The 12498-nt window shown below is 46.5% G+C and overlaps 1 protein-coding gene across 1 annotated transcript in view; it reads left to right on the top strand.

Annotated features, from left to right (window-relative positions):
* LOC115099410 (galactose-3-O-sulfotransferase 2-like) overlaps positions 1 to 12498 on the top strand; it is an 88949-nt gene that overhangs the window by 57010 nt on the left and 19441 nt on the right. The window contains 1 exon segment of the mRNA XM_029617040.1: positions 11037 to 11316. Coding sequence (XP_029472900.1) covers positions 11037 to 11316 — 280 coding nt within the window.

Raw genomic sequence — 12498 nt, 5'->3', positions numbered from 1 at the left:
AAACTCTTGACTACTGGGAAACATGCCACCAGAAAATCAAACAAGTAGTAAACAACCTACACCTCATCTTAAACTCATCCAAGACAGAAATCCTACTCATCTCTCCTGAAAACAATATCTCCAACACTACTCTTCCCACCAACCTACCTACCACACAAGTTACAGACTTAGGAGTGATAATAGACAACCGGCTAAACTTCAAGGCACATATCAACAAAACAACCAAAGACTGCTTCTATAAACTCCAGGTTCGGAAGAGGATAAGACCTCTTTTCCATGCTCAAGACTTCAGAACGATCATCCAAGCAGTCATTTTTGCGAAATTAGACTACTGCAGTTCCCTATTGCTAGGTCTGCCCTCATCCTATTCCAAACCACTACAGATGGTTCAAAATTCAGCAGCCCGATTACTAACAGGCGCAAGAAAGAGAGACCACATATCTCCCATTCTGAAAGAGTTACATTGGCTACCCGTCCACTTCCGTATCATCTATAAAGCCATATGTGTCATCTTCAAAACTATTCATCAACGCATCTTATGCACTTTAGCTGATGACAAAGGAATCGGAAAATCTCTCAGAAATAAGAATACGCGTGGGAACACAAGGTCTGGATGAACAGGCACATCATTTGAGGACAGATGTCAATCCCAGCTAGGGACACAAGCAGCGTAGGAAAAGAAACTAACCAGGATTCCCTCAGTAACGGCGAGTGAAGAGGGAAGAGCCCAGCGCCGAATCTCCGCCACTCCGGGTTCGGGGATCTGAACCCGACTCCCTTTCGATCGGCCGAGGACGACGGAGGCCATCGCCCGTCCCTTCCGAACGGCGCTCGCCTATCTGTTAGGACCGGCTGACCCATGTTGAACTGCTGTTCACATGGAACCCTTCTCCACTTCGGCCTTGAAGAAGAATGCTCTGTCTGTTTAAAAGAACAAAATTAACGGACCCACTCAAGGACTATGCTCAGTCTGTTTAAAAGAACACAATTAACGGACCCACTCTGAAGGTCAATGCTCAGTCTGTTTAAAATAGCAATATCAACAGACCCACTCTGAAGGACAATGCTCAGTCTGTTTAAAATAACAAAATGGAACTGCCCAGCTAGGGACACAAGGCCTGGAGGAACAGGCACATCATTGGTGGACAGAGGTCAATCCCGGCTAGGGACACAAGGCCTGGAGGGACAGGCAGGCACAGCAATGGAGTTAAAACACCAGTAGAAACACAATGCCTGGAGGTACAGGCAGGAACAGCAACGGAGTTAAAACACTTGTGGGAACACAAGGCCTGGAGGAACAGGCACATCATTGGAGGACAGAGGTCAATCCCAGCTAGGGACACAAGTCGCATAGGAAAAGAAACTGACCAGGATTCCCTCAGTAACGGCGAGTGAAGAGGGAAGAGCCCAGCGCCGATTCTCCACCACTCCGGGTTCGTGGATCTGAACCCGACTCCCTTTCGATCAGCCGAGGACGACGGAGGCCATCGCCCGTCCCTTCCGAACGGCGCTCGCCTATCTGTTAGGACCGGCTGACCCATGTTGAACTGCTGTTCACATGGAACCCTTCTCCACTTCGGCCTTGAAGAAGAAAGCTCAGTCTGTTTAAAATAAGAAAATTAACGGACCCACTCTGAAGGACCATGCTCAGTCTGTTTAAAAGAACAAAATTAACGGACCCACTCAAGGACTATGCTCAGTCTGTTTAAAATAAGAAAATTAACGGACCCACTCTGAAGGTCAATGCTCAGTCTGTTTAAAATAGCAATATCAACAGACCCACTCTGAAGGACAATGCTCAGTCTGTTTAAAATAACCAAATGGAACTGCCCAGCTAGGAACACAATGCCTGGAGGTACAGGCAGGAACAGCAACGGAGTTAAAACACTTGTGGGAACACTAGGGCTGCACAGTAGATGCCGGTCAGACACAGCGATTCATGTCAAGAACATGTGCTGCAGTGCTTACTGCTTACATTATCTTGAGCATAGGAGGCAATTGGAACTGCTGCAAGGCTCCTTTCAATAGCTTTTATTCATCTTGCCATTCACAAGGAAAATCGGGAAAGCCAAGCAATGGCAGGTTTACTTTCAAAAACACTAGCATTTCCATCAAGACCGGTGAAAGCCTTGAGCGGTGAGGGCTCATGATATCCCCTGTCATTGAAAAAACACGTTCACTGGGCACACTTGTTGGTGGACATGACAGATATCCTTCAGCCACTTTGGCTAGGTGTGGCCAGACAGTGGACTTGTGTGCCCAATATGCCAGCGGATCTGTCTGCGTGTTCTCTATCGGCTCTGAGAGATACCGTTTCACTGACAGCTCTGCTGCTGTCTCCTCCTGTGCTTGGGAGGGCTGAGAGTCACTCAATCCAGTTACTTTCTCTCTCGCCTGTTGCACTACTGATGTATCTTTATGGCCAACATGCCTTGGGCGTTCTGACGTTGAGGTGGAGGCACTAGTAATAGTATCTGTCACTGACACAGTCCTTCTCCTGCCAGGGCTAGCAGCAGCACAACTCTGTGACGTGCCTGCTGTTTCCACCTGTGCTTCAAGCCTAATCTGTCTCCGCCTATGGTGCTCCTGTTCACGGACCTGTGCTAACAACAGCTCCTTCACAAATGACAGACAATTGGTCTGTAGGGCGATTTTACCTTTCACACGGGGATCACAGACCGAGGCGAGCATGTATGTGCTGTCCTCTGTTAAAGGCCTTAATCTGTCTTTCACCTGCTGCTGCAAAACGTCCACACACTGCAGCACCTCAGCAGTCATTCCCTCTTGCCGTTTAATGCCTTCCAAATGGTCATCCAGGAATTTCACTATAGGGATGATGTCAGCCAAGGTGGAACTTCTGGAACTCAGCTCCTCCGTGACGTCCTTGAAGGGCTGCAGGATTTTTAACAGCTGACTCATGACTAACCAATCGTGATGCCCTAGGGGATTCTGTACACCTATGTCTATTGTACCAGAAAGTTCATGAAGGGGTGTCTGCAGCTCCAATAACCTCTCCAGCATCATAAAGGTGGAATTCCACCGGGTGGGAACGTCTTGAATGAGACGCTTCTCGGGCATATCCAAAGCAGTCTGATTTTCTCGGAGAACCTGCCCCGCCCTGACACTTCTGTGGAAGTGTGCTGCTATGTTCCTGCACTTGTGTATTAACCGACGCAGGTATTCAGTCTCCTTGTCCTTGGACTCCAAGCCCAAACCTGACTTCACTACCAGATGCAGAGTGTGTGCAAAACATCGGATGTTCTTAAACCGCCCATCGCTTATTGCCTTAACCATGTTTGCACCGTTGTCTGTGACAAAAAAGCCTGCCCGCGTTTTACTGTCTCGCTGGTGTACTTTCCAGCTCGCCAGCATCTTTCTGATGCATGCTAGAATATTGGCAGCAGTATGGGAATGGTCCGTCAGGTGGGTGTTCAGTAAAGCCCACCTCCACCCTGATGCTTGTTCAGTAATAGAGCTGCTGGCTGCCCCTGCCTCTGCCATGTCCCACCAGTGTGCTGTCAGAGAGAGGTAAGAGTGTGCAGCATTCATGGCGGTCCAGATATCGCAGGTGAAATGCACTTTTCCGTCTGCCTTACCTAGCAGTGCTTGCACGCGACTGACACAGTGCTTGTACAGGCTGGGGATGACCTTTCTACTAAATGTGGTTCTGGAGGGGACTTTGTAATTTGGAAGTACGACCTTCAAGAAACGTTTGAAACCCACATTCTCAACTAACTGCAGGGGCTGGTCATCAAGGGCAATCATTTCCCCAATGCTCCTGGTTACTACTTTTGCGGCTGCCTGCCTCCTACCCCGGGATAGCGTTACCGCACTCCACCCCATTTCCTCCATGGTGCATTGTCGCTTCTGCCACATGTCAGTGGGTTTCTGGCCTGCCGCCTGACTGCTAGAAGGGTATGAGGGCGTGGGCTGACTCTGCTGCTTTCCTACCACTGCACCCTGGTTGGAAGGGGAAGGGGTCCCCTGACGGAAAATGCTACCATCCCCAGATGGCAGTAATCTTGTTGGGTGTTGCCTCTTAATATGATACTCCATGCCAAAATTTGACAGATGTCCCAGTTGCTTGCCTCTGCTAATATCCCTGGCACAGTAATTACACCGAGCATAACGCGGGTCTTCTGTCACTTTAAAATGTGCCCAGATCGCAGATTTCTTTTGTGATCCTCCTCTCTTTCCCGCCCTGGGGGTGGATGGTGGCACTGGAGTTGAGGTACTACTGGGTGTGGGTGGTGCACCCACTGCACCCGGCGAAGCAATGCCAGCGGGGGCAACAGTCACCCTCTGTCTCCCTTCTGACAGCTCTTCCTCCTCCTCGATATCAGTGGAATGTCTCCCCTGCCGCAGATTTCTGGAGGTGGAGGCTAAAACAGGACTAACTGACAATTCTACCGAAGATTGCTCAGGTATTACATCTTCCGTTTCTGATGAGAATCCCATCCAAGAAGATTCTTCTTCTGAATCAGAAGCTAACAGTGCCAGCGCTACCTTGTCACCGCGAAGTTTTGCAGGACACTTCTGTCCCCTGGCTGCTCTTGGGTGTGTAACTTTTGTCTGGCTAGACTCTGCCTCCTCTTCACTCTCCTCCAAAACTACAGTGCCAGAAACAGGTGCTGGCGATTGCAAAGTTTCATGGTCTGATTTCTTTTTTTTTGCCATGGAACTGCCATCCCCTACAAAGACGTTTGATTGCGACAGTTGCCTTTTTACCTGTACTGGTGGTGTTGCGCTGGTGTCTTTTGCGGTGCCTCCGCTGCCATTCCCACTAAGTCGCTTGCATCTCCCTTTCCCTGACATTATGGATTTAATGTCAATGAGTACTAGTGGTAACACTGCCCACTGTCCCACAATAATAATGTTCGGTCAGTTTAAAATAACTAAATTAACAGACCCACTCAAGAAGAATGCTCAGTCTGTTTAAAATAACAAAATGAACGGACCAAGTCAAGGACAATGCGGTTAAGTCTGTTTAAAAATAGCAGATTGAACAGACTCGCTGAAGGGCAATGTTCACTCTGTTTACAATGCCCACTGCCTCACTGCCTGCCTGGCAATGCACGGAATGTGTCTGTCTGTGTGTGTGCAGTGAGTGCACAGAGAACAAGCTTCCTTTTCAGTAGATATGAGGCAGGGTACTCCCAGCCCTGGAACTGCTGCCCACCCAGCACTGAACCACTCAAGGACAATGCGGTTAAGTCTGTTTAAAAATAGCAAATGTAACAGACTCGCTGAAGGGCAATGTTCACTCTGTTTACAATGCCCACTGCCTCACTGCCTGCCTGGCAATGCACGGAATGTGTCTGTCTGTGTGCACTGCAGTGCACATAGAACTAAAGTAGATATGAGGCAGGGTACTCCCAGCACTGGAACTGCTGCCCACCCAGCACTGAACCACTGAAGGAGAATGTGTTCACTCTGTTTACAATGCCCACTGCCTCACTGCCTGCCTGGCAATGCACGGAATGTGTCTGTCTGTGTGTGTGCAGTGAGTGCACAGAGAACAAGCTTCCTTTTCAGTAGATATGAGGCAGGGTACTCCCAGCCCTGGAACTGCTGCCCACCCAGCACTGAACCACTCAAGGACAATGCGGTTAAGTCTGTTTAAAAATAACAAATTGAACAGACTCGCTTAAGGCCAATCTTCACTCTGTTTATGCCCACTGCCTGCCTGGCAATGCACGGAATGTGTCTGTCTGTGTGTGTGCAGTGAGTGCACAGAGAACAAGCTTCCTTTTCAGTAGATATGAGGCAGGGTACTCCCAGCCCTGGAACTGCTGCCCAGCCAGCACTGAACCACTCAAGGAGAATGCTTTTAAGTCTGTTTAAAAATAGCAAATGTAACAGACTCGCTGAAGGGCAATGTTCACTCTGTTTACAATGCCCACTGCCTCACTGTCTGCCTGGCAATGCACAGAATGTGTCTGTCTGTGTGCACTGCAGTGCACATAGAACTAAAGTATATATGAGGCAGGGTATTCCCAGCCTTGGAACTGCTGCCCAGTGCCCACCCAGCACTGAACCACTCAAGGAGAATGCTTTTAAGTCTGTTTAAAAATAGCAAATGTAACAGACTCGCTGAAGGGCAATGTTCACTCTGTTTACAATGCCCACTGCCTCACTGTCTGCCTGGCAATGCACGGAATGTGTCTGTCTGTGTGCACTGCAGTGCACATAGAACTAAAGTAGATATGAGGCAGAGTACTCCCAGCCCTGGAACTGCTGCCCAGCCAGCACTGAACCACTCAAGGAGAATGCTTTTAAGTCTGTTTAAAAATAGCAAATATGAGGCAGAGTACTGCCAGCCCTGCCTGGCACTGCCCAGGATAAAATGTACAGACTCACTCAATAAGAATGTTCTTTTTTTTTTTTCCCTAACAAAGAATCTGTTCTGTGTTGTCTATCAAATCTGGTTCTGTTCTGTGTTGTCTATCAAATCGGGTTCTGCTATCTTCTCTGCCTCAGCCTGCCTAAGCCCACCCTGCACGATCCCGATCCCACCTCCCCACTGAATCGCTGACAATGTCCGTCAGTCCTCGTGCTGCTGCTGCTTTTATAGTGCTGCTGGCTCGTCAGGAAATCCTCAGAGAAGCACGGAATGACAGCGCGATTCGCTGCATTCAGTGCTTCTCTGAAAAGGTGAACGCAGATTCGCTGCGTTCCGGTATCCATGCCGACCTGTCCCACCCTTTCCTGTGAGTCACTGAGACTCACAGGACAGGGTCAGACAGGTTGGCATGGTTACCGCAGGGGCGCCGCCATTTTCAGGTAATCCGGGGCTCCGAGCTCGAGTCGCAGGTAATGGCGGCGAGAAAGCGCGCGCATGGCGATTCGCCGTATCCGACATATCTATGTTCATTTATGTCGGAAATCTGCTCGTATACGCTCCATCTTTTTTTTAAGTAAAAAAAAAAAATTGAGTTGCGTTTTCCATATGCGGTCAATCCGAATGCACATCCCTACCAAACGGATGAACAGTATTGAGTCGATATATCCAGTGTTGTTCGGCCTGTAATAGAAGATGATGTCGATCTCCCCCTCGCCAATGCCGTGGTATATGATCTATAACGCAAAAAAGTAAATCAGCAAAAGAATGTTTATACGTGCGTGTGATTCAGTATTTAAATTAGGTCCGGCGGTAGAAACGGGCAAAAGGAGGCGCTAGGGACACTAGCGCATCCCTAGCGCCTCCTTTTCGCCTGGAGCGCTGGCTGTCAGCGGGTTTGACAGCCGACGCTCAATTTTGCCGGCATCGGTTCTCGAGCCCGCTGACAGCCACAGGCTCGGAAACCGGATGCCACCAAAACTGAGCATCCGGTTTTTGATCCGACAGCTGCCAGCTGACGTAAAAAATGTTTTTTCTTTTTTTTTTTTACTTTTTTTTACATTTCGGGACCTCCAACTTAATATCGCCATGATATTAAGTCGATGGGTGCATAGAAAAGCACAGAAAAGCAGTCGATGGGTGCACAGAAAAGCACAGAAAAGCAGTTTTTACTGCTTTTCTGTGCACTTTCCCGGTGCCCGAAGAAATTAGCGCCTACCTAATTTCTGAAAGTAAAATGTGCGGTTTGGCTACACATTTTACTTACTGAATCGCGCGCAAATACCTAATAGGGCCATCAACATGCATTTGCATGTTGAGGGTGCTATTAGGTTCAGCGGGTTGGATGCGCGTTTTCCGCCCCTTACTGAATAAGGGGTAAGGGAAATGCGCGTCCAATTGCAGGTTTACAGTGCGCTCCGTCGGAGCGCACTGTACTGTATCAGCCCGTGAGTTAGCAAGGATTGGAATAGCTCCGGTCTAAGCTGCTCTGCTGCTTCCTAGCTGCTGCAGGAAGCTCTCTCCACCCTTCAGGGTAATTCTACTTTAACTTGGGTACCCACTCCTCGGGAGCCCTTCTGCTTTCTTTCATGTGCCTATCCTGGGATACCAGGTACTCGCTCCTCAAGGGCCTGCTCTCCCTAATCTGGTGCCTGCCACTCTACAACTTCTGCCTGCCAGGACTTCAACGATACAGCTTCTGCTTCAGTGAGTACTAACCTATCAGTCTATCTCACCTACAGCTTCAATGCTCTACATACGGAACTTGTTCCTTTTCTCCACCTACTCAAGAGTTAGAGGGGTCCTCTCTGCTGAGGATTCCTGGACTACTACCACTGGAGCTACTTTCTACTTCTGTCCGCTTCCCGGGCAGTGTCATCATGCTGTATAATAAAGATCAACTGCTCTGTGTTGCGGGTCTAGAGTTTAGCCTGGTACTGCAGTTCCTCATGGGGCTCCTCCCCGTGGGAGTGGCCATCACTTCAGTACCCAAGAATCCACTCCAACACCTCATAACTATAACAATTGAGACCTCCTCCATGTCACTACGCTTTGAAGGCTCGTGCTCCATTCTAGGGGCCAACCAATTCCAAGGGAGCACTTTCCTGCTCAAAGGAAAGAGAACTCTTCCCGGGGTAGCCAGCCTATCTCATAGTACCTGTTGACCCATGTTGAACCGCTGTTCACATGGCACCCTCCTGCACATTGCCACACTTTGAAGGCTCATGCTCCACTCTAGGGGCCAACTCATTCCGGGGAGCCCTTCCCTGCTCAAAGGAAAGGTAACTCTACCCGGGTTTAGCCAGCCTGTATCTACCCTCTGACCCATGTTGAACCGCTGTTCACATGCACCCTCCTGCGCCTCGGCCTTTGTATATCTGCTACATCCACCCAATTTTAAAAGACCAGCGAGTGCTCACTAGACGCCAATGAAAACACCCCACTCTAGGAGTGAACCCATTCTAGGGAGCCCTTTCCTGCACAAAGGAAAGGGAACTCTCCCCGTGGCAGCCTGTCTTGTCCCTATCAAAACCACAGGGACCTGACTACCTCAGCTCTGCCAGCCTGTCTTGGCCCTATCAAAACCAAAGGGACCAGACTACCTCCGCTCTGCCAGTCTGTCTTTCCCCTATCAACTTTCTGCCACTCTGCCTTGCTGCCATACACCAGATGACTCACTCAACTCCTTGTGGTGTTCTTGCCACTATCATGGTTCCTCAGTGTGTTGGTTCTAGTCTTTCTGCTTGCTATGATCCCCCTTCATTGTGCTGTAGGATGTTGATGCCACTTGTCTTGCCGCTTTGCCTGTCATGCTGCCTTCGAGGGTTCATGCATCTGTTATCGGTGCTCTCTTTTGAAGCTGTGGTGTGTTTTTGACATTCTCTGTAAATAATTATTAATTTGTTAACCCTATACTGCTCTTTTTTCCTTCTCCCAGTTCTATTACCTTGTTTCATTGTAACTGCAACCCTGATGCACCAGTTATAGTTTTATTGTTCTATGCACCCCTTGTTCTAATGTAAACCAGCGTGATGTGATCTGCTCATGAATGCCGGTATATAAAAAACATAAATAAATAAATAAATTCTCGCTGCTGCTTTGCACCTCTGTTAAAGCACTCTTGCCACTCCTGGTACCCCTTTGCCCCTTTAAAGTGCCTTAGGCTATTCATGCCACTTTGGTGCCACTCTGCCACAGTCTAATACCTTGGAGCTCTTTTCTCATTCTGATGATTGCTCCCAGAAGTTTCATCAGAATTGATAAGAAAATTCCAATTCTACAACCAAAAATAGGCTGCAAATACTTTCCCCATTGACTTTAATGGGAAATCGGAAAACGAATAAAACTAATCAACAAATTGATTTTCCTCCCTATGAAACGAATGCAACAGATTTGGGTCCCGGTGAAACGAATTCCGAATCGCAACTAATTTTTTCCTTCTGCACATCCCCACTTAATGGTAACGTGCATGGAAGAGCTGTTTCACCTAGATTCTTCATACCTGATTTCTCGAGGTGAAGGCATTCTTAAAAGTTCATTCTGAGAGGACTTCAAAAAGTCTGGAGGGAAGCAGGAGTTTAGCTAAATAATCAGGCCTACTTCTAAAAACAGGCTTATATTTGAGACAACGTATTTTATAGATTATTACAATGAACTGGGAATCATTGTATTCTGCTTAGGAGAGAAGATGCATGGTCACATTTAGATGCACCAAATATAATTCTGACTGCAGTGTTTTCCAACAGTTATATACATCTTATATTTGCCTCTGTAATATCCATATAAAGTGAATTACAATAATCAATTTTTGAGAATATTAATACATTGGCTAACATTTTCAAAGCATTCTTTGTTATTAAAAAAGCTCTTCTATACATCAGACAGAGGTTATAAAAAACATATTTGGCTAATAAGGATATTTCCTTTCACACTGATAATGAATTCTCCAAGTTCATACCCAGATTTTTGACAACATCCAAAAGGGGAATCCCAGTATTTTACATGCAAGAAGTTAATTTTATTTTAGATTTGAACCTTCCAAACAGATGACTTCAGACTTTTGCAGACTGACTAATAATATATCGTCAGAAAGGGTAAGAAGTAGGGAGGCCAGCCTTTCGTGGGTAAGTTTTTGTCAAAGGAGAGGGGTTGGGGTTTGGGCATATGCCCAGGGGTTTTAAAAAGAATTTCTTTTACAACTTTGGCAGCCTCCAGGGATGGCATGAGGGGCTAGGGAAGGGGGTCTACAGAGACCCTCTGAGTCTTTCCCATACTTGGGGGATGTTAGTCAGAAGTGATTGGCTGCTTTAAGACATGATGCCGGGAGCATCAGAACATGCATTTGCATCCTGATACTCTCAGAGGATGTTAGCTACAACTTTTGAGTTGTAGTTAATTATCTCATTAGCATACTCTTGGTGCTGGGGGCAGAATAATATGTGGTATTTTGAATACCACATTGTATCTCTGCGATAGGCCTTTTACTGCGCAGGAAACAGTCTAATGCGGCATTGTAAATGAAGCCCTAAGTTTATGGAATATTTTTACTCATGTTGATGAATCATAAATAGGCTTAGATAATGATAGCTCTACTCATTCCTAACTATGATATTATACAGACTGACACTTTTCAGCCTGTTGTACAAAGCAGGTGTTAATTACTCTCATTTATATCATGTGCTTCATTGTTATTCAGAAACCGGGATCTCCAAGAAATTTTCCAGGTGAATCCAATTTCCTGCCAGCCTGTGACAAATGTCATGTTCCTGAAGACGCACAAAACTGCCAGCACCACAGTCCTAAACATCCTGTACCGCTTCATTGAAAATCACAACCTCACTGTGGCTCTCCCAATAGAAAATATGAATATATTTCACTATCCTAAACCTTTCAAAGCAGAGTATGTTGAAGGGTTCCCAGACATCTGGCAAAAGTATAACGTGATGTGTAATCACCTGAAGTTTGAATTCACAGAGGTAAGATTTAGCATTCCTCGAGATTAAAGTGGTAATTTGATGCTCTCTTGTTTACAGGGCAATTATTATATTCTAGAGTAAGTAGGGCACATAAGAAATAACTATTATTATTATTATTATTATTTCAAAAGTTATGTCATGGCCCAGGCTTCTTCTCAAATTCTACAATCAAATACTTTAAATCTGTCCGCTAGGGATGTTGTGCACTGACTGAGACTCCCTACACCCGCTGCATCTGCCAACATACACACATGGCTATAAAAACTACTCCTGCAGCATCTCCAGCCCCAGCTGACCCAGGGATTAGAATACTGACTTGGAAATCAAATTTAGATTTTCTGCATGGCAGTGCAAACCACATCCACTGATCCACTGGGCAGGCACAGGAAGGAATTTAAAAGCCAAGGCAGTAGAAAACAGAAAGAAGGTGCATGAGAGAAGGAATACCTGACTGATACCATGCCACTTTCAAATATAGGGAAAAGCTGAGAGCTATAGGAACTCTGCTAGAGCTAGAAGAGATTCCTAAGAGTTATTGAAGTATATTTTGACTCAGTTTGAAAGAAAACATGGCACTGAAGACTGTGAGCTAACAGCACTGAGACCCAGAGGGAATGGGGCTATTGACTATATTATAAGATCCTGGATAATGGGTTTACGATGAGTCTCTTCCCAGCATAGTGAGAGGTTACAGGATATATAGGTAGTGCTCTTACAGCTTGGTTAGCTGGATAACTTTAAACCTGCTTCAAGACAGGTCTAAAGTTATTTGGCCTTATTTGGCTGGATTACTTGCTAGTTTTCCAAATATCTTTAAAAGATATCCAGGTAAGCAGCACTGTATCATATAAAAGAAAAAACGAAAAAATTCAAAGGGCATGTAGCTCCCATCATAAAGTGATATATTACACATGGGAGTGCTGGAAGCATGGCAAGCTTTACTCTTGGAACCTCAAGTAAATGTTTTTGAGCCAATCTTAAGGCACGTGGTGGCCTGCAAATTTTTAATATGGAACTCACCCATCTGAGCTGATCAGAGTTAAGAAGCCTAAAAATAATGACTGCCAACTTATACATAATTTTCCACCTGATGGGAAGTCAATGCATATCAGCCATAATAGGAGATATGTGGTCAAAAAACTTGGCACCAGACAATACATGGGCAGCAGCGTTCTGAGCTAA

Source organism: Rhinatrema bivittatum, chromosome 9 (genome assembly GCF_901001135.1).
Source record: "Rhinatrema bivittatum chromosome 9, aRhiBiv1.1, whole genome shotgun sequence".
Lineage (NCBI taxonomy): Eukaryota > Metazoa > Chordata > Amphibia > Gymnophiona > Rhinatrematidae > Rhinatrema > Rhinatrema bivittatum.
Note: the sequence above shows the minus strand (reverse complement) of the source record. Positions and strands in the feature narration are given on the sequence as shown.